This window comes from Carcharhinus amblyrhynchos, unplaced genomic scaffold, assembly GCF_965287045.1.
Source record: "Carcharhinus amblyrhynchos unplaced genomic scaffold, sCarAmb.v2.hapA scaffold_462, whole genome shotgun sequence".
Lineage (NCBI taxonomy): Eukaryota > Metazoa > Chordata > Chondrichthyes > Carcharhiniformes > Carcharhinidae > Carcharhinus > Carcharhinus amblyrhynchos.
The window spans coordinates 41,590-67,123 of NW_027650202.1; the positions used below are offsets into that span (position 1 = coordinate 41,590).

Sequence of the window (25,534 nt, forward strand, 5' to 3'; positions counted from 1 at the left end):
CCATTTGGAAGGTGACCAACCTGTTGCACCCACTCCATCGTTCAGTATGACATGGCTGACCTTGGGCTCTATCATGGGGTCTGACTTTCCTGTCAGCTCCCCACATGCTTGGATTTCTGCTGGCTATCCCAGCGCTTAAATGGCTTCATACATGGAGCATCCAGAACACTCTGAGATAGAGAATTCCGAAGATCCCTCTAAGTGAAAAAATTACCCCTCATCTTATTCTAAACGATCACCCCACCCACCCTCCCTTATAAGACCATAAGGTATAGAAGCAGAATTAGGCCATTTGACCCATCGAGTACGCTCTGCCATTCAATCATGGCTGATAAGTTTCTCATCCCCATTCTCCTGCTTGTTCCCCGTAACCCTCGATCCCCTTACCAATCAAGAACCTGTCTATCTCTGTTTTAAACACAATGACCCGGCCTCCTCTGTGGCAATGAATGCCACAGTTCACCCACTCTCTGGCTGAAGAAATTCCTCCTCATCTCTGTTCTAAAGAATTGTCTCTCCATCTGACTCTGCATCCTCGGGTTCTAGTCTCTCCAACTAATGGAAACATCTTCTCCATGTCCACTCTGTCCAGGCCTTTCAGTATTCTGTAACTTTCAATAAGATCCCCGCCTGCCTACATCTTTCTAAACTACCAAGCACAGATCCAGACTCCTCAGATGTTCCTCATGCATCAAGCTTTTCATTCTGAGACTGTGACCACACTCACCCCACAGTGTTTTAGATTCCCTGCTCAGTGTCCATCCTCTCGAGTAGGTTGCAATGAGACCACCTGTCAATGCTCACTAATGCATTAAGCGTACTCCTGTGTAGACACAAAATCGGAGTGTTTAAAGTTCATGTGTCATTTGAATGTCCAGGTTTGCTTTGTACGACCTTTGAGTGCAACCAACTGGGAGGCCAAAAGTCTCATGCACCAATGCAAGATTTCTTTTTATACTTTGAAGAGATGTGGGGGCATCGCTGGGCGAAACCAGCATTTGTAACCTATCTCTAATTGCCCCCTTGAACTGAGTGTCTTGCTTGGGCCATTTCAGAGGCACATTGCTGTATGTAGGACCTGGAGTCACACTTAGGCCAGACAGATAAGGGCGTCAGATTTCCTTCCCTAAAAGGGGCATGAGAGAACCAGATGGGTTTTTACGACAATTGATGATAGTTTCATGGTCACCATCACTGAGACGAGCTTTCAATTTTCATTTGATTTGTTTTATTGTCACATGTATTAACATGCAGTGAAAAGTATTGTTTCTTGCGCGCTATACAGACAAAGCATACTGTTCATAGAGAAGAAAAGGAGAGAGTGCAGAATGCAGTGTTACAGTCATAGCTAGGGTGTAGAGAAAGACCAACTTAACGCAAGGTAGGTCCATCCAGAAGTCTGACAGTAGCAGGGAAGAAGCTGTCCTTGAGTCCATTGGTACGTGACCTCAGACTTTTGCATCTTTTTCCTGACAGAAAAAGGTGGAAGAGAGAATGTCCGGGGTGTGTGGGGTCCTTAATTATACTGGTTGCTTTTCCCGAGGCAGCGGGAAGCGTAGACAGAGTCAATGAATGGGAGGCTGGTTTGCACGATGGATTGGGCTACGTTCACGACCTTTTGTAGTTTCTTGCGGTCTTGTTCAGAGCAGGAGTCCGTACCAAGCTGTGATACAACCAGAAAGAATGCTTTCTATGGTGTATCTGTAAAAGTTGGTGAGAGTCGTAGCTGACATGCCAAATTTCCTTAGTCTTCTGAGAAAGTAGAGATGTTGATGAACTTTCTTAACTGTAGTGTCGGCATGGGGGGACCAGGACAGGGTGTTGGTGATCTGGACACCAATAAACTTGAAGCTCTCAACTTTTTCTACTTTGTCCCCATTAATGTAGGCAGGGGTATGTTCTCCTTTACGCTTCCTGAAGTCAATGACTACCTCAGTTTTGTTGACATTGAGGGAGAGATTATTGTTGCTGCGCCAGTTCACCAGATCTCCATCTCATTCCTGTACTCTGTCTTGTCATTGTTTGAGATCTGACCCACTGCGGTGGTGTCATCATTCAAGATTTTATTGATTGAATTTAAATTCTCCCAGCTGCTCTGGAGGGATTTGAACCCGTGTCCCCCCGCCACCGACAGCCTCTGGATTACTGGTCCAGTTACGTTACCACTGCACCAACCATTCTATTTGTGATGGATAAAATATGGATACCTATTGACAGTAGGTAGATTTGCAACATTTTTCATCTTGGCTGCGGCTAGAATGGAATATTGCAGTACAGAAGAGAACCATTTGACCCATTCAATCCACTCCATCTGTCTTTAGGAGCAATCCAGTTAGCCTCCATCATTCCCCCTGATCTTTCGGGTCAAACCAAGTAAACAAACTTAAATTACGTTCGGACAAAGTAAAAGGGGGCAGCTCCCCAAAAGGAGGGGGAACGGCCCGAACAGAAACAAAAGGTACAAAGGAAACTTAAGACACGTCAAATCAAAATGTGATTATCGGGGTCTATAAGGCACCTCAGCCCCTGCGGTGCCCAACGGGCACGGAAGGCTCCATCATTCCCCCTATCCCTGCAGTTTTCTATCAGATGTAGGAGCAGAAGTAGGCCATTCAGCCCATTGAGTCTGCTCCACCATTCAATAAGCGCTTGATTGATCTAATGTGATGATCTTCAACCCCCCGACTTTCCTGCTTTTTCTCCATAACCCCTTGATTCTCTAACTGATGAAAGATCTGTCTATCTCAGCCTTGAACTCACTCAGTGACCCAGCCTCTACAGGCCTCTGTGGTAAAGAATTCCACACACTCACTCCCCTCCGAGAGAAGAAATCCCTCTCATCTCTGTATCCAATGGGCGACCCCCTTACTCTGAGATTATTCCCTCTGGTCCCAGAATCTCCCATACGGGGAAACAGCCTCTCAGCACCCACCCTGTTCCCCCCCCGAGAATCTGATATGTCTCAATAAGGTCACCTCTCATTCTTCTAAATTCCCAATGAGTACAGGCACAACCTACTCATAGTAATAAGTCTCCAGCCCCCCCTCGCTGAGTCAATCGCCCCCAAGCCCGCAATGCAGACACCACTGCAGGCAGATCCCACCCCCCAGCCTGCTCTGATCGTTGGCTGCCCTCCTTCCCCCATTGATCCCAATGGCAGAATGGCAGCGGGAACCTCCACCCCCACTGATCGCCCCCTAGAGCCTGCCCCCATATACCTAGCCCACCTGGCACTGCCCCATACCTGATGGGTTGTGCCAAGGTGCTTCCTGGGCATGGGCACTTCCCCCCATGGGGGAACAGGCTGGCACTGCCAGGATGCCAATGCCCACAGGGCACCATCCTCACCCCTCTCCCAGGGACCCCAATTGCTCCCCCCTTCACTCCAGCATGGTTGGGTTGCCAACTCCCTGTTAATGGTGATAAACAGTAATCCCCACTGAAGTGAAACACTCTGGCGGGATGGGAAATGCATTTAAATAGTATGCTAAATACTATTTCAGTGACGACCCCATCACCTAGCCAGAAATCTGGCCCTGGGAGACGCAGCGTGAACGCTCAGGAACTCGGCGAATTGGCCAACACACAATTCTCCTGGCCCACTGCACTAAAAAAGTGAATGCAGCGGGATGAGAGAATCGCAGCCGGTGAACCCGGTCTGTCCATGGCTAATGTCAAACAAATTATCTTTCAGAGAAGAAAGTGGAGCCCAACCTAGGGGAAATTGTGAAAAAAATTAAAGCCTTAATTGAAGGTAAGATAAGATTTACTGAATGTACTTGTCCTTTCACGGGGATGTGGGCATTGCTTGGAGAGCCGATATTGTCCATCCCTAAATGCCCCTTGGAACTGGATGGCTTGTTTTAGCCATTTAAGAGGGGTGGGGGGGGGTGGTGGTGATGGCCCAGTAGTATTATGACTAAACTATTAATCCAGAAATGCAGCTAATGTTCTGGGGACTGGGTTCAAATCCCGCCACAGCAGATGGTGGAATTTGCATTCAATAAAAAATATCTCAAATTCAGAATCTATTGATGACCTATTGTCAGAAATCTGGTTCACTAATGTCCTTTAGGGAAGGAAATCAATCGTCCTTACCCAGTCTGATCTACCTGTGACTCCAGAGCCACAGCAATGTGGTTGACTCTCAACTGCCCGCTGAAATGACTGAGCAAGACACGCAGTTCAAGGGTGACTAGGAATAAGTAATAAATACTGGCCCAGCCAGTGATGTCCCACGAGTGAATTAAAAAAAAGAAAGAGGGGCAGTTGAGAGTCAACCACATTGCTGTGGCTCTGGAGTCATATGTAGGTCAGATCAGGCAAGTTTCCTCCCTAAAGGACATTAGTGAACCAGATGAGTTTTTATGGCAATAGTTTCATGGTCGCTATCACTGAAACCGAGTATCTTTAAATCTCAGATTTATTAATTGAACTTAAATTGCCATAGTGGGATTTAAACCCTTGTGCCCCCCGCATAAGTAGCACAGTGGGTTAGCGCTGCTGCCTCACCATGCCAGGGACCCGGGTTCAATCCCCGGCTTGGGTCGCTGTCTGTGCGGAACCTGCACGTTTTCCCCATGTCTGCGTGGATTTCCTCCAGGCGCTCCGGTTTCTTCCCACAGTGTGGGAAATGTATGGGTTAGGTGGATTGGCCATGCTAAATTGCCCCTTAGTGTCATGGGGACTCGCTAGGGTAAATTCATGGGGCTATAGGAATAGGACCAGGGTGGGATTGTGATCAGTGCAGATTCAGGGGCCAAATGGCCTCCTTCTGCATTGTCAGGATTCTATGATTCTACAAAGCCTGTCTTTCTGTGTTACGAGTCCAATGACATTACCACTGTTTAAAAAATAAATGCATAAAAAAGTTACTGCGATGCAATTTCAGCAGGAATCTGAGGATTCCAGGATATCTGATCAGGATGGGTGGGTGTTGGAGAGTCTGGATGGTTGGGGTGAGGTGGGGGTGGACAGGGAGGGTTCTATTAGCAAGCGGGGAAGCGGCTAAGCATGGCCAGCGGAGAGCAATCATTCCTCTCCTGACCCACAAGAACGCTGTAAGATGTTTACCTTTTCATGTTGCAGCTTTATAAAACTTTGGTTAGGTCAGGCTTAGAGAATTGCATTTAGTTCTGGTCACCACATTACAGGAAGGATGTGGAGGCTTTGGAGAGGGTGCAAAAGAGGTTTACCTGAATGTTGCCTGGATTAGAGGGTTTGAGCTATAAGGAGAGGCTGGAAAAGTAGGGTTGTTTTCTCTGAAGCAGCAGAGGCTAAGGGGAGACCTGATAGAAATCTATAAAATGATGAGAGGCATCGATAAGGTTGACAGTCAGAATCTTTTTTCCCAGAGTTGAAATGTCTAATATTAGGGGGCACGTGGTTAAGGTGAGAGGGGGACAGTTCAGAGGAGATGTGAGGGGTACACAGTGTGGTAGGTGTCTGGACCGTGCTGCCGGGAGTGGTGATGGAGGCAGATAACGATAGGACCGTTTAAAGGGCTTTTAGATAAGCACAGGAATATGCAAGGAACAGAGGGATATGGAGCAAGAGCAGGGAACAGGGATTAATTTAATTTGGCCTCATGTTCAGCACAACATGGTGGGCCAAGGGGCCTGCCCGCGTGCTGTAACGGGCCGAGGGGCCTGCCCGCGTGCTGTAACGGGCCGAGGGGCCTGCCCGCGTGCTGTAACGGGCCGAGGGGCCTGCCCGCGTGCTGTAACGGGCCGAGGGGCCTGCCCGCGTGCTGTAACGGGCCGAGGGGCCTGCCCGCGTGCTGTAACGGGCCGAGGGGCCTGCCCGCGTGCTGTAACGGGCCGAGGGGCCTGCCCGCGTGCTGTAACGGGCCGAGGGGCCTGCCCGCGTGCTGTAACGGGCCGAGGGGCCTGCCCGCGTGCTGTACTATTCTATTTTCTATGTTTTCCACTCAGCAGCCTTCGCCTTCTGGTAGCTGTCAGATTTTCCTGGGGTTCCAGGAAACTGGATTAAATATGAGGCACAATATTTAAATGACTGACCCAACGCCTGGGAGCACAATGCCTGTTGAAACTGGAAGTGGACGATTTGGAGTTGGGACAGAAACACTTCTCACCTGTTCCAGTTTCTTTGTATGTGGGGGGGTGCGGAGGTGAGTTAAGCACCTCTCAGTGACAACTGTTCAGCAGCAACACACTTCTGAAGAGCTATGTTGGCAGCTGGAGCAAGCCTGCCCACCCTCGAGGCAATAGAACTCTGTGGCACCAGATTAAAGAAGATGAAGGCATGATTAAGGAGCATGGGAGGGAAAAGAAACCCAGCAAGTAATCGTTGCAGAAACAGGGTTAGATGTTGGTCTTTGATCACTGGTGAAAGCGAGTCTTGAAATTCTGCCCCTCTGATCCATCTACAGCCTTCAGACCACCAAATGAGCGGTTGGCATGCAAAGACCTTGGAGTGCAAAGACCAACCCTCATTCAGCTGGACATTGGCCATCAGTCCAGACCAGATTAGAGTCAATGAAGCAGGTCACACTGTGGATCAAAGTTGGAATGTTGGGAAGGGTCTCGTTTATAGCAGTGGGGAGGTGGGTGCGCTCAGTAGAAGGAGTTTTAGCTGGGAGCTAACTCACACACCTAGACTCCCCATGCGTAGACCAGCCAGCCAAGCTGGATAGTGTACCAAGCATTCAGGGAGGAAAAATGTCCCTCACTTCAGTGAGCCTTGTGCCACTCCCCCCAACCCCCTTCCATCTGTCAAACCTAAACACAAACTCAGTTCTCACATACCAGAGTTACGCTCTGTCGGAGTGTGCTCTTCAATGTCACTCACTTGCGCTGGCACAATGGTTAGGACTGCTGCCTCACAACACCAGTGACCCGGGTTTGATTCCTGGCCTCGGGTGTGGAGTCTGTGTGGAGTTTGCACGTTCCTCCCGTGTCTGTGTGGGTTTCCTCCAGGGGCTCCGGTTTCCTCCCACAGTCCGAAAGACATGGTGGTTAGGCCATTTGTCATGCTAAATTCTCCCTCAGCGTACCCGAACAGGAGTGTGGCGACTACGGGATTTTCACAGTAACTTCACTGCAGTGTTAATGTGATACTAATAAATAAACTTTCAACTTTAAATTCTATTTCAGAGAAGAGGGTGAAGGATGAGGAGCTGAAGGAATTGCAGGAACACCGAGGAGCCATGGAAAAGCAACTTGATGAGTGTATGTATGCAGAGTGATGGGGATTTAGTGAAATTCCTCATGGATTAACAGGCCAGAGCAACAGTTTGCTGGCGGCTGTTTCTTGTTCTCAGTAACGGCTTTCGCACTGCATTGTGTCTCCCCCATGTACCACTTAGCAAGGTTGTTAAATGAAAGCTTCAGGTCAACAACTGCCACCTCTTCCTGAAAAACTTGCAGTGGGGTTGTGATTACAGTCCACTGGCAACCATGTCATAACCACAGTGCCACATCCTAGGCTGCTGCCAAAATGGAGGCGGGGATGTGGCTTGGATAAATAAAACATGGTTCAAATCACGCTATGAAAGACAAATTTCTGGTATTGTCCAAAATTTACCTAGAGTGAGTCAGGAGATAAGTATAGCCCTCAGGCTCCCAGGACTTCCAGCTGAAATCTCAGAGACTGGATCATAGAATTCTACAGTACAGAAGGAAGCCAGGCAGCCCATCGAGTTTGCACCCAACACAATCCCACCCAGGCTGTTTACCCAAACCCCATTCATTTACCCAAGCCAATCCTCTGACACTAAGGAGCAATTTAGCATGGCCAATGCACCCTAACCAGCAGAGGAAACCCATGTAGACATGGGGAGAACATGCAAATCCACACAGACAGTGACCCAAGCCGTGAATCAAACCCGGGTCCCTGGCGCTGAGACACAGCAGTGCTAACCACTGTGTCACCAAAATCTTCTTGTAGGCAGTCACTCCCAGATATTCACCGCTCTCAGTACATCTTGATTGGTTTGGGACAAAGCAGCCCAATTTCCTCCAAAACACCAGTACAGAGGCTAGGACAGTCCAAGCTGTAATTCCGTCACCCTCTTCCAGGGTTGCTGCTGCATTTCTCTATCACGCTGTGGGCATCACAGGCAAGGCCAGCATTTGTTGCCCATCCTGTATTGCCCTTGGCTCTGCAGGGCCTGTCATTAATGAGTTCTGGACACTATTGTCTGGCTCACTGACTTTATCACATCACCAGTCAAGGTTCTTCCCTGTGAGAATCACATATAGTCCCCACCAATGGGCACCAGACACGATGGCCTTACCAGATGAGGAAGGGGGGGATTGGAGGCCATTGAAGCCCCCCAGTGGTCGGGGGGAGTGCCACCCCCCCCCCCCCCCCCCCCCCCCCCGCCTCGCCCCCGCCCCACACACACACACACACACACACATCGTGACCCCTGACTTGCCTCCTTCGTGTTCTACCTCTCCATGACAGGCGCTGCACAAGTTCGCTGCATAACCCTCCCTGTCAGAACCCCCACTCAGGCCCAAACTCCTTGGCATTACTCCTAGCACACTGGCGTGCCCAGCAGGGTGCTCGGTAGGCACTGCCCAGCCATGTCTCCAACCACACAGCGGGGGGCTTCAGTGGCTTCTGAGCCCCCTAGCATGGCTATTGTCCCTGGGCTCTGCTAGTGGCAATCAGTAGGGATTCTTGCCAGTCTCTCGCCACACCAAAAGGCTGGAAGGTCCTAGGAACTGGGAGAATTCGGCGTTGAACGCATATTTAAATGCTGCTTTAAATGGGCTAAGCAGCTTCGTGTCCTTCCTGGGAACAGTCCAGTTTGCTCTGTTGGAAAGAGGCCGGGACATTTGCAAATCATTTGGCACCAAACACGAAAGTGGTTTTTAGTCCTGTGTGCTATGTTCTGGGATTGGCGTGATCTGTGCCAAGCAGGCAAGGTCAGAAAATCACCCCCTAGATTTCTGTTCCAGATTTTTATTTATTTTTTATTCAGTCAAGGAATGTGGGTGTTGCTGGCTAGACCCAGTATTTACCGCTTGCCCCGTCCCTAATGATTCCCCCCCTTCAGAAGATAGTGGGTGAGCCGGCTTCTTGAACCCGCTGCAGTTGCCGTGTGGTGTAGTTATACCTATGGTGCTGTTCGGGAGGGAGTTCCGGGATTCTGATCCCAGCGACAGTGAAGGACCGGCTGATAGATTTCCAAGTTGGGATGGAGAGTGTTCGGAGGAGTGGTGTTGCCAGGTATCTGCTGCCCCTTGTCCTTCGTAGGTTTGGAAGATGCTGCCTAGATGTGGGGGAGCTGGAGTAGGCTGGGGGGGGGGGGGAGCGCGGTGGAACCTGATCAATGCATATTAGGACCTGTTGGAGTTGTTGTGCTGGGGGATGGAGGTAGGGTCGATTGTGTGTGTGGGGGAGGCTCCATTGTAGAAAGTGGATGTCGCTAATTTCTGATGCTCTCTGAATGTTTCTTCATTAAAATGACTTTTCTGTTTCTCAATAGTAAATCAGGAAATCTTTCACCTGCAGGGCAGCTGCAATACCAAGGAAGGTAAGAGGGAAGCAGCTCAGCAGATTTCAGAACACCTTATGCACGTGAATTATACTAACATGTAGCCTCAAATGACCCACTGATGTACACATTCAGAGCCATTGTCACCTTTGGAGCCACAGACAATGTCGTCCTTGACCTGCTGCTGGTCCTAAACTGGCTGCTCTGGCTGTCACGATGCACAGACATTTAACTCAACACAGACCCTCATTTCCAGGTTATGCAGTTCTCACTTCCTCACTCCCCACAGCCACATTTTTCCTCTGTACTCTGCACCATTCCCTGCTCCACCACCCCCCTTCATTCCAGTACAACACTGCCTTATAAATCTATCCTCTTCCACCGTCTCTTCCTTCACGCACTCCCCCTTCCAAAATACATTGATCATCCTCCAAACCCTCCGCAACTCTTGTCTCTGTGCACCGTCCATCTGCCCGGCCTTGGCCTCCTCTCTCCTCCTCTCCTTACTCCAAACACTTCACTCAAACACCTTTCACCAACAAACATTCCCCCATCAACCTATTTCCTGCAATACTCTCAAAATACTCAGCAGCTCCGACAGTGCGGAATATTTTATACAATTAATACTCAGCAGCTCAGACGGTATGGAGTATTTTATACTCGGAGTTGAGGAGGAACTTCTTCACTCAAAGGGTGGTGAATCTCTGGAATTCTCTGCCTGTTGAAGTGGTGGAGGCTACCTCGCTAAATATATTTAAGTCACGGGTAGATAGGTTTTTGACAGACAAGGGAATTAAGGGTTATGGGGAGAAAGCAGGAAAGTGGAACTGATCCACTTCAGATCAGCCATGATCTTATTGAATGGCGGGGCAGGCTCGAAGGGCTAGATGGCCTACTCCTGCTCCTATTTCTTATGTTCTTATAGAGTTAATACTCAGGAAATACTCAGCAGCTCAGACAGTGTGGAGTATTTTATACAGTTAATACTCAGCAGCTCAGACAGTGTGGAATGTTTTATACAATTAATACTCAGCAGCTCAGACATTGTGCAGTATTTTATACAGTTAATACTCAGCAAGTACTCAGCAGCTCAGACAGTGAAATATTTTATACAGCTAATACTCAGGAAGTACTCAGCAGGTTAGGCAGTGGTTTGGGAGTGTGATGGGGAACCAGTACAGATTCCAGCACATCCATGGTTATTGCAGGTTTTCTTGTTCCCATCTTTCACTCTGCTAGCATTGATAAAGTTTTGTACCACCCACGATGGCATACTTTGAGCCCAGACTTGTCTCAGGAATGCTGCTCCACCCGATATCAGTAATGATCCATAGCTTGCCACTTTGCACTGTCTGTTCTTCCTCACACTGCTGTGAGCTATTGTCAAGTGACAACAATCTCCCACACTAGGGAAACGGGGCAATAATTCTCTCCCGAAAGAACCCTTTCACTTTGTGATAACCCTTTGGACAGAATTCCACTACAATCTATTGCAAATCACCCAAGTTCAGAAGGAAAAGCCCGCATTTGTAAATTACCTGATTCAGGATGTCCCAAAGACCATTCGAACCAGTCATCTACTTCCGGAACACGAGTTGCTGCCCTAGCGCCAAAACTATTCCAAGAGATTGACACTGGGCTCTGTTAATCTCACCCCTCAGTGCAGCATGGAGCAATATCTTGAACAACGTATAGTACTGCAAGTCTGAAAGAAGTGCTAGTTAGGTGAACTGGCCGTGCTAAAATCTCCCTCAGTGTACTCAAACAGGTGCCGGAGTGTGGTGACTAGGGGATTTTCACAGTAACTTCATTGCAGTGTTAATGTAAGCCAGCTGCTGACACCAACAAATAAACTTTAAAAACTTCTACATGAGATGTGCAGTAAAGGTCTGTGCAGACATTGGAGAAGGAATTAAGGAGTGGCTGGAATGTGTTCTGCTGTATTGTTAACCTGTGTGACATTTCCTCAGAGCATGTGGGATTATATGATTGTAAGTAAATTGCTGTGTCATCAGGACGGAGTCTTCCTTGTCCTGGATAGTGAGAGGGGAGAATGTGAAAGGTATTGGATCTCCTATGGGGAGGGAAAGGAAAGAGGGAAGGTGCAGCCTCTCAGGAATGCGGAGAGGAAAATATATTCCACGTTGTCCCAGCCGTCAGTTACCAGAACCAGTTTCCCTGAACATTGTTTTCATTTGTGGCTAAGGGACATTGTTCTGTGAGAACTGATAGTCAACTGAGCAACAATGATTGCACTTGAGAGACTACTTATGAGTGTGAGGGAGTTTTGGGAAAGTGATAAAGGTGAAATCTAAATACAAATACTTCTTTTCCTTTCCTGAAATTGCTGGTTTCAGTGAAGCATGCTGCCTGTCCTGATGTGTAAGAATGCTACCACACAGGTTTGTGTTTATGATTGGCCCCCATACAAATCTGCAACCAGGAAAGGAGATATCCTGTCATTGTGGCTGGGTGCTAGTTAATGGGGGGAGGGGGGTGGGGAAGCTCAAAGGGGGCAGTGGAAACTGGGGAGGGGGGGGGAATATGTCAGTGTTTTAAGCAGCTGTTCTCAGTTCCCTCTCCAACAATCTTCCATTCCAGCACATCTCAAACGGCTGTGTTTCCAGTACGAACAGTGTCAAGCTCAGACTGAAAGGTAAGGTAGGAAGCTGAATGTAAAATGTGCCTCTCCCACCCAGATCTCCATCCAGTAGAACCAAACACCAGGCACCTGCTTCCATTTGCTGAGGCTGTGTGTGTGTTTGTGTCCTCCAGCCCAGGCATGGGCTTTCCCTTCTGCTCCGTGACCTCCATCTAGTGGATGTGATGGGGCACGGTGAGATGTGTACATTTGCCTCGCTCATTGGGTTTCAACTTCCCTGGAGATGGCTTTTCCAGCCCCTTGTGGTATCTCAACTGGCCCCCCCACAATCCCCCTCCCAATTCAACATCATTGCAAATCACAAAGTCACCACATGCTTCGAATCATACAGTGCTCACAACACAAAATTGAGGCCATTCGCCCTGTCATGTCTGTGCTGCCCCCCCACCCCGTCCCATGTCATCCTGCAAATCTTTCCATTTCAGGCATTTGTCCAATTCCCTCTCGAAAGGCACGATTGGATCTGGCACCTCCCAGGCATTGCATTCTGGATCCAAACCTCTCGCTGCATAAAAAATGTTCCTCATGGCATTGCCTTTGGTTCTTTAGCCAGTTAAATACAACCAGAAGAATCAGGAACATTCGCCCCTCGAGCCTGCCCAGCCATTGATAAGATGATGGCTGATCTGAAAGTGGCCTCTGCTCCAATTGCCTGATATCAGTGTCTCTCTCAGGCTGTCAGCAGTGAAGATGCAGATTGCAGTGTGTGTGTGTGACTGATGTGTGTGAGGTGCAGACACATTCCAAATCCTGTCCAGCAGCCCGGTACTAAAACCCAGCTGAGATTTCTCTTGTATACACCCAGTATGGCCTTTCACCAGTTATCTGGCCGGTTCGTTCTAGCAGGCTCTGATTGTCTAATAAAAGAAAAGGCATTGGGAGCGACTATCAGATAATTGACGCAAAAAGTGACCAAACGCCCAGTGTGTTACTCATCACAGTGGGACACGTTGCCACTGTAGCCAATTCTGGTTGCACCGTGCTGATATCCTCTCTGGGAATATTCATGTGCCTTTGTATGATTTGTCTAGGCAGCTGAAAGCAAGCAAAGAGAGCGAGCAACGGATCGAAGAATTGACGACTCAGATCGAGGGAGAGAAGATGAAGAAGAGGAAAGAAAGGTAACCAGGATCAGTGTTGCTGGCGGTACTTGTCCACTGGAAGTTACATCTTGTTTTCATTCTTTCCTGGAATTTGCGCCAGGTCAGCATTTGTTCTCATTCTTAATTGCCCCTTGAACTGAGTGTCTCACTGTGGCCATTTCGGAGGGTAGCTAAGAGTCGACCACATTGCTGTGGCTCAAATCATATGTAGGCCAGACTGGGTGAGAACGGCAGATTTCCTTCCCTGACTGACATGAGTGAACCAAATGGGTTTTTACAACAATCGATGATAGTTTCATGGTCATCATCACTAATTCAATTCCAGATTTTATTAATATTGAAGTTAAATTTCACCAGCTGCTGTGGTGCAATATGAACCCATGTCTCCCCCAGACCAATAGCCTAGGTCCCTGCTTTACTACTTCAGTGACATTCCTGCCATGCCACCATCATCCCCCATTCAGTCCCACACTTTCTAACTCATCATGAAACCAGTCACACTTAAATTCCAGGCCCCAAATGATTCATCCCTGTGAGTCCACACACTCGACAGGCACAAAACCAGTTTCCTGCTGCAGTTTCAATTACACAGACAGCAAATGTGAAACAAACATTGGGAAAGCCTCGGCACTGCCAGGGAAGGGCAGGAAGAGGGTGCGTGCTGAGAACAGGGAGGGCATGGGGCTAGAGCCTCTGATGTATTCCCTCAGGCAGACAACTCGCTGCGGAGCAGCTTCGGGAAGCTACAGACCTGTAAAAAAAAGACAGACAGCGATGGAACTATGCAAAGAGTGTCCCAGCTGCACATTCAAACACACATCTCAGCCCGCATTAGTCACCTCTTTAAAAATGTTCCTCCAACCTGGGCCATTCATCCCACCCTGGATCATAGAGGCTTACAGCATGGAAACAGTCTCTTCGGCCCAACTTGTCCATGCTGCCCTTTTTTAAATCTCCTAAATTAATCCCAACTCCCTGCATTTGGCCTATATCCCTGTATACCCATCGTACCCATGTAACTATCGAAATGCTTTATAAAATACAAAATTGTAACTGCTTCTACTACTACCTCTGGCAGCTTGTTCCAGACACTCACCACCGTACGTGAAAAAATTGCCCCTCAGGACCCTTTTGTATCTCTCCCCTCTCACCTTAAACCTATGCCCGCTAGTTTTAGAGTCTTCTACCTTTGGGAAAAGATATTGACTATCTAGCTGAGCTATGCCCCTCATTATTTTATAGACCTCTATAAGATTACGCCTCCGCCTCCGCCTCCTACGCCTAAGGGAAAAAAAGTCCCATTCTGTCCAGCCTCTCCTTTTAACTCAATCCATCAAGTCCCGGTAGCATCCTAGTAAATCTTTTCTGCATTCTTTCTATTTAATAATATCCTTTCTATAATAGGGTAGCCAGAATTGCACACAGTATTCCAAGTGTGGCCTTACCAATGTCTTGTACAACTTAAACAAGACATTCCAACTCCTGTATTCAATGTTCTGACTGATGAAACCAAGCATGCTGAATGTCTCCTTCATCACTCTGTCCACCTGTGACTCCACTTTCAAGGAGCTATGAACATGTACCCCTAGATCTCTTTGTTCTGTAACTCTCCCCAACACCCTACCATTAACTGAGTAAGTCCTGCCCTGGTTCAATCTACCAAAATGCATCACCTCGCATTTGTCTAAATTAAACTCCATCTGCCATTCGTCAGCCCACTGGGCCCATTGATCAAGATCCCATTGCAACTGGGGATAACTTTCTTCACTGTCCACCATGCCACCAATCTTAGTGTCATCTGCAAACTTACTAACCGTGCCTCCTATATTCTCATCCAAATCATTAATATAAATGACAAATAACAGTGGACCCAGCACTGATCCCTGAGGCACACCGCTGGTCACAGGCCTCCAGTTTGAAAAACAACTCTCTACAACCCACCCTCTGGCTTCTGTCAAGAAGCCAATTTCGTATCCATTTTGATACCTCACCCTGGATCTCGTGAGATTTAACCTTATGCAACAACCTACCATGCGGTACCTTGTCAAAGGCCTTGCTAAAGTCCATGTAGACAACATCAACTGCACTACCCTCATCTACCTTCTTGGGTTACCCCTTCAAAAAACTCAATCAAATTTGTAAGACATAATTTCCCACTCACAAAGCCATGCTGACTGTCCCACTCACACAGTCATGTCTCTAAATGCCTGTAGATTCTGTCTCTCAACAATTTACCCACCACAGATGTGAGGCTCACTGGCCTGTAGTTCCCAGGCTTTTCCCTGCAGCCCTTTTTAAACAAAGGCACAACATTTGACACTCTCCAATTTTCAGGCACCTCACCCGTGACTATCGATGGTTCAGATATCTTGGCCAAGGGACCTGCAATTTCCTCTCTAGCCTCCCACGGTGTCCTGGGATACACTTCATCAGGTCCTGGGGACTTATCTACCTTGATGCGCTTTAAGACTTCCAGCACCTCTTTCTCTGTAATATGTATACTCCTCAAGAGAGCACTACTTATTTCTCCAAGTTCCCTAAGATCCATGCTTTTCTTAATAGTAAATACTGATGAGAAATATTCATTTAGATCCCATCCATTTCTAGTGGATCTGCACATAGGTGACCTTGTTGATCCTTAAGAGATCCCTACTCTGTCCCTTGTTACTCTTTTGCCCTTTATGTATTTGATGGAGCTCTTTGGATTCTCCTTTGCTTTATCTGCCAAAACAGTCTTGTGTCCCCTTTTTGCCCTCCTGATTTCTCTCTTGACTCTACTCCTACACTCCCTATACTCTTCAAGGGACTCACTTGATCCCAGCTGTCTATGCATGTCATGTGCCTCTTTCTTCTCTTCTCCTTGACCAAGGCCTCAATATTCCGAGTCATCCTTGCCCAGCCTTGCCCTTCACTCTAAGAGGAATGTGCTTAGATGGTCTACTCCTGCTCCTATTTCTTATGTTCTTATCCTGAACCCTGGTTAACAACTTTTGAAAGCGTGCCACTTACCAGACGTCCCTTTGCCTTCCCACAGACTCTCCCAATTAACTTCTGAAAGTTCCCGTCTGATACCATCAAAATTGGCCTTGCCCTAATTTAGAATTTTAACTTTTGGGCCAGATCTATCATTCTCTATAGTTATCTTAAAACCAATAGAATTATGGTCACTGGTCCCAAAGTGATCCCTCACCAATACTTCTGTCACCTGTCCTTCCTTATTTCCCAAGAGGAGGTCAAGTTTTGCTCCCCTCTAGTCGGGCCATCTACATACTGAATGAGAAATTCTTCCTGAATACACTCAATAAATTTCTCTCCATCCAACCGTCTAATACTATGGCTGTCCCAGTCAATGTTGGGGGTTGAAATCTCCATCTATTACCACCCTATTTTTCTTGGAGCTACCTGTAATCTCCTTACATATTTGCTCCTCAATTTCCCGCTGACTATTTGGGGGCCTATCAATCCTATCAAAGTGATCTCCCCCTTTTTGCTTCTCAGTTCTACCCATATAGTCTCAGTGGGCGAACTGTCAGATATATCCCCTCTCAGTATGGCCGTGATGTTTTCCCTAATCAAAAGTGCAACTCCCCCTCCTCTCTTACCTCCTGTTCTATCTTTCCGATAGCATCTGTACCCTGGAACATTGAGCTGCCAGCCCTGTTCCTGCCTTAGCCATGTTTCAGTAATATCTATAATATCCCAGTCCCATGTACCCTGAGTTCATCTGCCTTGCCCATCAGGCCTCTTGCATTGAAATAAATGTAGTTTAATCTGGACTTCCCTTGCTCTTGGTCTTGCTTTTGCCTGATCTGTCTGGTACTAGGATTACTGACACTGCCTTTAAGAACATAAGAACATAAGAACATAAGAAATAGGAGCAGGAGTAGGCCATCTAGCCCTTCGAGCCTGCCCCGCCATTCAATAAGATCATGGCTGATCTGTTGTGGCTCAGTTCCACTTTCCCGCCCTCTCCCCATAACCCTTAATCCCCTCTCTTATCAAGAACCCATCAACCCGCTTCTTAAAAATATTTAGCGAGGCAGCCTCCACCACTTCAACGGGCAGAGAATTCCAGAGATTCACCACCCTTTGAGTGAAGAAGTTCCTCCTCAACTCCGTTCTAAACCGCCTCCCCTTTATCTTGAGGCTGTGCCCCCTAGTCCTACTGTCTTTTTTGAGCGGGAAGAGTCTCTCCACCTCTATCCTATCCATCCCATTCATCATCTTATACGTCTCAATGAGATCTCCCCTCATTCTTCTAAACTCTAACGAGTACAAGTCTAGTTTATTCAGCCTCTCCTCATAGCTCAATCCCCTCAACTACTTAATGTGCTCTCTTTAACTTCCTTTCTGATCTCAAACTTCTCTTCTGTCCCCATACTGCCTTGGATCCCAAAACCACCCTCCCCCCAAACTAACTTAAACTCTCCTGAGTGGCTCTAGCAAATCTCCCTGCCAGGATATTAGTCCCGCTCCAGTTCAGGTGTGACTCATCCCTCTTGAACAGGTCAGCCCTTCCCCAGAAAAGATCCCAATGATCCAAAAACCTAAATCCCTGCCTCCCGCAGTAGCTCTCAAGCCACGCATTCATCTGCCTAATCCTCCTATTCCTACTCTCAATAGCACGTGGCAGCGGTAGTCCTGAAATTACTATCTTCGAGATCCTGCACTTTACCCTTCTGCCAAACTCTATATTTATATTTCAGGATCTCATCCCTTTTCCCACCTATGTCGTTGGTACCAATATGTACAATGACCTCTGGCTGCTCACCCTCCCACTTAAGAATGTCCTGCAATCGCTCAGAGACGTCCTTGTCCCTGACACCAGGGAGGCAACACACCATCCTGGAGTCTCGATTGTGGCTACAGAAACACCTATCTGTGCCGCTAACTAGCAAGTCCCCTATCACTACTGCTCGCTTGCTCTTTGTCCGACCCTGTCCCACAGCAGAACCAGCTGTGGTGTCACAAGCCTGGTTGCTGCTGGTATCTCCCCCTGACAATATCCAAAACAATATACCAGAGTTAAGGCAAAAATGTAAAGGTTGCCTGGCCAACCATAAAAACAGACCACGTCAAATTGTGTTCAGTGGGAACCTTACTGAGCTAAATTGCCTGCATGATAGTCAGTGGCTTCACTTCTGACTCTCATGCACACCCGCTGACTAATGCTTGAGTTGTGAGGAACACCCGATGTATTTTTGCACGATTTCACATCCTTCCGCAACTGTCCACACGATGTAAAATTTGATTTATGATTGTCACAGGTATTGGGATACAGTGGAAAGTATTGTTTCTTGTGTGGTAACAGACAAAGCATACCATTCATAGAGTACAGAGGGGAGAAGGAAAGAGGAGAGTGCAGAATGTAGTATTACAGTCATAGCTAGAGTATAGAGAAAGATCAACTTAATGCAAGGTAGGTCCATTCAAAAGTCTGACAGCAGCAGGGAAGAAGCTGCTCTTGAGTCAGATGGTACATGACCTCAGACTTTTGTATCTTTTTCCCAATGGAAGAAGATGGAAGAGAGAATGTCCAGGGTACGTGGGGACCTTGATTATGCTGGCTGCTTTTCCCGAGGCAGCGGGAAGAGTAGACAGAGTCAATGGATGGGAGGCTGGTTTGAGTGATGGATTGGGCATCATTCACAACTCTTTTGTAGTTCCTTGCGGTCTTGGGCAGAGCAGGAGCCCAGACCAAGCTGTGATACAACCAGAAAGAATGCTTTCTATGGTGCATCTATAAAAGCTGGTGAGAGTCGTAGCTGACATGTCAAATTTCTTTAGTCTTCTGAAAAAGTAGAGGCGTTGGTGGGGCTTTCTTAACTATAGTGTCGGCATGGGGGGATCAGGATAGAAAATCCTGGCCAAGCTCCTACCATGGAGGTGTAGGTGCCGAATGGTCCTTTATTTTTGTGAGCTGCAGCACTGGGCTTGGCTGAAGTGACCAGTTTATGTTTATCACTCTCTTTAAACTATCACTGCACTTAGTCAAAGATTTTGAGAAAAATACACGTTTGGATGAAATGGAAAATGTTGCTGTTTGTTTTTAACAATTGCAGGCAGGAATTTGAGCAGCAACTTGAAGAGCTGATTGGCAAGCACAAGTGGATGGCTGAATTTTATGTAAGTAAAATGGAGGGCGGATGGAAACAGAGTCTAGACTGTGAGGTTGGTGCATGAGGTCACTGCTGGGACTCGCTGGGTATCACACTCCTCCCTGACTCAAAAGGCTGTGTGACCAGCACCATTCAAGATCCCACAGGCATTACTGGAAGAAGAGTAGAGGATGTCTCCCTGGACAATGTTTACCCCTCCACCGTCACGAGAACACATTGTCATGTAGCTGTTTGCTGTGTGTGCCATCTGGCTGCTGCAATTTCCCACATCGCAAACTGAAACCATCGCTACACTTCTAAAGCACATTGTTGGCTGCAAAGTGCTTTGAGATGGCTGGATGTGGTGACAGGCACCGTAGAAATGCAAGAATTTCAACTGATGCAGAACTATCCTGGGTGGGCTGGGAAGCACAGACTTCTCTCACTAATATTCATAGAATATAAAATCTCTACAGTGCAGAAGGAGGCCATTCAGCCCTTCGAGTATGCTCCAACTCTCTAACAGAGCATCTTATCCACCAGGCCCATCCTCTGCCCCATCCCTGTAACCCTACCCATTTACCCTACTGATCACCCTAACTTATACATCTTTGGACTCCCAACAGCAATTTAGCACAGCCAATTCACCGAATCAGCACATCCTTGGACTGTGGGAGGAAACTGGAGCACGTGGAAAAAACCCACGCAGACACGGGGAAAACGTGCAAACTCCACACAGATTGTGACCCAAGCCAGGAAGGGTCCCTGGTGCTGTGAGGCAGCAGTGCTAACCACTGTGCCAATCACTCATATTAATGAGTCAGTTTGTTCCGCTACAACTAAATTCACAGGTAATTCTTTTAACAAGTAAGGAAAGTATATAGTGAGCCATAACCTACATAGCACAGGACACCAGCAAGGCTGGAAAGATAATGTCCATCAAGAGTTAAAGGGAGCAATCTTATCAGCCATTCATGTCCCACTGCTGCTGCCGGTGAGGACAGAGAATTTGACGCTCAGCCAAATCTCCATTCATTGCAGCAGGACCACAGTACCCTACCCGTGTGAATGGCCAGAGAATCCCACCCGTGTGAACGGCCAGAAAACATGAATGGAAACAGGTGTAAAGCATGAATGGAATATTCTGACTATTGTACCACTGGTACCTCTGCTGTGTGTTTCTACTTAAATATAGTTTTATACCTCAGAATAAATTCAACTGTTGGTTTTAGTCTGACTGGTACAGTCTCACTGTGGGAGAACATGTTTGGCAGCCCATCGTAAAAGACAAGTTGTTTGTGTCCTGCTCATTATCCCATTCACATGGGAAAGAGCTGTAAATATATATATCTACAAACACATTCGAAGAAAATGAAGAATACGTCCTGTGACGTAAATAAAGGAAACGCAAAAGCTCATAATTCTCTCCCTGAAACAGCATCACTCCATTGATGCTTGTCTTCCCTCCGCACTCAGTTGTTAAGACCCAGGCCAGAAACTCCAGTGTGTTTTATGAAGTTAGCCGAGACCCTAAGTTTTTACATTTAATTTTGACATCAGTGAGCAGAAAGTGATTCATTCCAGGTATAATTCAAGTGACCCACTAGGGAGCTTTTATCAAACAAAGATTATTTAATAATACAGTTAGAATATAATAAAAAGAATTAATGTAACTGTTACCAATTACAAGACTTAAAAATGACACAGTATAATTTGTGGGTGGCATGGTAGCACAGTGGTTAGCACTGCTGCTTCACAGCTCCAGGGAGCTGGGTTCAATTCCTAGCTCAGGTCACTGTCAGGAGTTTGCACATTCTCCATGTGTCTGCGTGGGTTTCCTCAGGGTGCTCCAGTTTCCTTCCACAGTCCAAAGATGTGCAGGTTAAGTTGATTGACCATGCTAAAATTGTCCCTTAGTGTCCTGAGATACGTAGGTTAGAGGGATTGGTGGGTGAATGTGTGGGGATGTTGGGGTAGGGCCTGGGTGGGATTGTGGTTGGTGCAGACCAGATGGGCTGAATGGCCTCTTTCTGTACTGTAGAGATTCTATTCTATTCTATGTAACAGCTAGCTATCTCTGTTGTTCCAATTTAAAAACAACACCCTATAGACACACACCCTTCTTCAGAATTAGTTAACATTAAAGTATGCACATGTATACTAAATTTCCAGCTTTTAACATTTAGGGCAGAAATCCAAACAGCAGTTTTCAGAGAAGGATATATCCTCAAGACAGCAAAACTGAGAACTTCCAGTCTTCAGACTTCAGACAGGAAAGGATGTCACTCTCTGCAGCTTCTAAAGTGGCAACACTCAGACAGCAGAATCTCCTACTCCAGAGAGGGGAAAAAAGAGACACTGCTCTCTTTCAACTCAAAACAGCATTTGAAATAGCAAGTAAGCTGAACTTCTCTGTGAAAGCCTAGCTGTCCCCAGTCGTATGATCTGACCTGTCAATCATCCCAAGCTCTACTCGGCCATCCCAGGGGACACCAGAACAGAACACTGCATTAATTCAGATTAAGACAAACATTGTAACAATTATACTGCTTCAGTAACAATACAGGACACCAGCTGCAGACAACATGGTGCCTACAAAATACCAGAGACTGCTAGAAACATCCTGCAGTGAAACATGATTAAGAGACAGTATTGTCACACAGTGTAATCTTTGTTCTGTTCCCTCAGACTCCAGCTAGACTTCAACTTGAGATGCGAAACATTGAAAACACCAAGCAGCAGCTTCTAACTGAAGGTAATCACCCTCCCAGTCCCAGTTAGGATGGAATAAAGTTCATGATTTATAAATTTAACTCCCCGACTCCCTTTCAACCTCCCCCAAGGCTTGATGACCAGACCTGCCAGGGCTTCCTCCCCCAGCACCATCTGTGGCCACACTGTGGAAATCACAGAGTTCAATGGCACTGTCAAAAGAACAACCATTGAGTGGCGGAAAAGGTTTGAGGGATGAATGGCCACCTCTTGTTGGTATATCTGTGCTGTTCGTGGCAGCTTGCTGTGCACAGGACTGGGATTAATTGACTGTCAGGATGTGAAGGGCAGGAGCACTTTGAAGGTTAAGGTACTACACGCTGACCACTCCCTCCTTTAACCACTGTGTGTGTCTTTCTTTGTAACAGAGCGCATGATGATGGAGAAAATGAGCACCCTGAATAAGGAACTGGACTCTGTCCAGCAGCAAGGAGCTGCCTCCAGTGAGGCCATCTTCCTGCATAGCAAAGAGGCTAAAATCACCCAGTACGTAGAGTAAGGTCAGGCTACCCAAGGTGCAGAACTGCACATCGTGACGGCACATTGAAACTTACAGTGGGGGAGGGAGGGAGCGCCAGGGCTTCAGCTGAACGGTCCCCAGCCAAGTTCCGCAGGCAGGTTGGCAGTAAAGGGGTTAGAATTTCTCTCAATACTGGCTCTCCTGATTTAGGGAGAAGTACTGTCACTGTGCCAGATTGCAAGATGTAAAGTGTGAAGGGAGCTGTTTCACATGGGCTGGCAGCCTGGGTTAGGTAACAGCAATCCTCAGCACCCATTAGACCTTGAGCAATCAGAACATCGTCAGTAATCTGGCTCAACACAACTCACATTTATACATTCCACAGTGCTTCACAGGATATTAACAGCCCCTGATCAAAAGCTTGGTCAGAGACTTAGGCTTGAAGGAGAAAGTGAGAGAGAGGCAGGAGTTTAGTGAGGGAGTTCCAGAGTTAAGAGGCTCAGGCACCCAAAGGTACAGCTGCTAATGGCAGAGCAAAGGGGAAGAAGGGAATGCCCTGTGAATCAACAATTGCATGTTCAACATACAAGATTAGCCACGGAGAGCTTCTGGCAAACCAGTGGACACCAGAAGGCCCATCCTGCCTCTCCCACTGAGTAACTCACCTCCTGATTCCCCAGAGCCTGTCCAACATCTTCAAAAACATTAGGACTATGATGGGATACTTTCCATTTGCCTGGATGAGTGCAGTTCCCAACAACACTTAGAAACTCGACACCATCCAAGACAAAGCAGCCCCGCTCGATCAACACACTAACCACAAACACTCACTCCCTCCACCCCCGACACACAGTGACAGCCGTGTGTACCATCTACAAGATGCACTGCAGCAACTCACCAAGGCTCCTTAGGCAGCACCTTCCAAACCCACCACCTGGAAGGACAAGGGCAGCAGATACCTGGGAACACCCCCACCTGGAGGTTCCCCTCCGAGTCACTCACCATCCCGACTTGGAAATGTATCAGCCGTTCCTTCGCTGTGGCTGGGGTCAAAATCCTGGAGTTTCGTCCCTAACAGCACTGTGGGTGTACCTACACCACACGGGGACTGCAGCGAATTCGAGAAGGCAGCTCACCCGCCAAATTCTCAAGGGGGTAATTAGGGATGGGGGGGTTAAATGCTGGGCCTGGCCAATGACCACCACATCCCAGTCAGTGACCTACTGTGATCTGCAGCAGCAGTATGCAGAATTTCCCAGGCTCAGTTAGAGAAACCAGGAGACAGCCTGACCTGTTTGTCCAGTGCACTGAGCTTGGCACTTCACTGACCAAAATACCAGCAAAACAAGACACACTTAGCTTGGGGATTGTGATGATGGCCACAACCAATTCTTCAACCGCGTCCCATAGATCCAGGCTTCTCCAGATGATCAGGAGAAAGAGCAAGTGATGGAACCTCCACCCTGGGTCTAGGTCCTTCACCTGATGTCCCTGCACTGTGGGGTGTTCCCCTGATGTCCCTACACTGTGGGGGCCCTTCCCCCCGGTGTCCCTGCGCCGCGGGACCCTTCCCCCCGGTGTCCCTGCGCCGCGGGACCCTTCCCCCCGGTGTCCCTGCGCCGCGGGGCCCTTCCCCCCGGTGTCTCCACACTGTGATATTTAAAAACGCTCTATTTGACATGAAATGGACAGTCTTGACTTTGTGTCTTCTGATTTCTAGTCAGCTGTTTGTGGAAGAGAACAAGGCCGTGAAAGAATTGCTCAGGTTGGCGGCAGAGAATCCCTTAGATCCTCAGCAGCAAGCTCTGCTCCGCAGGTGAGATGACAAACAGCAGCATTTGACTCTTGTAAAGATCATGAGGAATTTCCCAGTTCATCAAGTTGTTTATTCAAACCAAGAGAGGTTAATGGCTCAGAAAGAGGCCGTTTGGCCCATCAGGTCTGTGCCAGATGAAATTGAATATAACTAACTATCCATTCTAAACCCATCTTCCAGCACCTGGGCCACTGCCTGATAGGTTACGGCACTGCAGATCCAGGTACATTCTCAATGAGTTGAGGGTTACTGCCTCCAGCACTAAACCAGGCAGCAAATTCCAAACACTTACCACCCTCTGGGTGAAGACGTTTTTCCTCATATTCCCTCTAATCATTCTACCACTCACCACAAACCTGTGCCCCCTGGAAATTGACCTCTCTGCAGAGTTTCCCCGTCTATTCTGTCTCGGCCCTTTATCAGTTCATCCCCTCAGCTGCCTCTGTTTTACAGAAAGCAACCCAGCTGCCATTTTCCTGCCCTGGCAACATTCTGTGAATCTCCTCTGTACTCTTTGCAGCTGATCATGCCCTTCCTTTAATGTGGCAGCAAGAACTGTACGCACGATTCCAGCCATGGCCTGACTATCGTTTTACCCTGTTCCATCATCACACCCCACTTGTCTATTCTATACCTCGTCCCGTAAAGGATAGCATTCCATATGCTTCCTTTACCACCTTATCCAGCTGTCCTGCCACTGTAAGGGACACGTGGACATGCATTCCAAGGTCTCTCTCTTCCTCTACCCTCTCTCAATATCTCCCATTTATTGAGTATTTTCTTGCTTTGTTTGCCTTCCCCAAATGCGTTACCTGACTCTTCGCTGCAATGAATTCCATTTGACACTTCCCTGAGGAAGCCAACAAAACTACTGATATCACAGGTGGCTCAGTGGTTAGTGGTGCTGCCTCACAGTGCCAGGGAACCAGGTTCGATTCCCGGCCTTCGGTCACTGTCTGTGCGGAGTTTGCTCATTCTCCCTGTGTCTGCGTGGGTTTCCTCTGCAGGCTCTGGTTTCCTCACACAGTCCAAAAATGTGCAGATTAGATAGATTAACCATGCTAAATGTGTGGAGTTACGGGATGAGGGAGAGGACCTGTGTGTGATACTCTGTCAGAGAGATGGTGGACACTTGAGGGGCTGAATGGCCTCTT

The 25,534-nt window shown here is 47.7% G+C and overlaps 1 protein-coding gene across 1 annotated transcript in view; it reads left to right on the forward strand.

Annotated features, from left to right (window-relative positions):
* The window catches only part of LOC145339436 (synaptonemal complex central element protein 1), a 28,731-nt gene that overhangs the window by 772 nt on the left and 2,425 nt on the right, over positions 1-25,534 (forward strand). Inside the window, exons 3-11 of the mRNA XM_080183905.1 lie at positions 3,695-3,754; positions 7,116-7,190; positions 9,461-9,508; positions 12,071-12,125; positions 13,163-13,252; positions 19,297-19,360; positions 22,021-22,087; positions 22,473-22,590; positions 24,285-24,380. Coding sequence (XP_080040031.1) covers positions 3,695-3,754; positions 7,116-7,190; positions 9,461-9,508; positions 12,071-12,125; positions 13,163-13,252; positions 19,297-19,360; positions 22,021-22,087; positions 22,473-22,590; positions 24,285-24,380 — 673 coding nt within the window. The remainder of the gene's footprint in view (positions 1-3,694; positions 3,755-7,115; positions 7,191-9,460; positions 9,509-12,070; positions 12,126-13,162; positions 13,253-19,296; positions 19,361-22,020; positions 22,088-22,472; positions 22,591-24,284; positions 24,381-25,534) is intronic.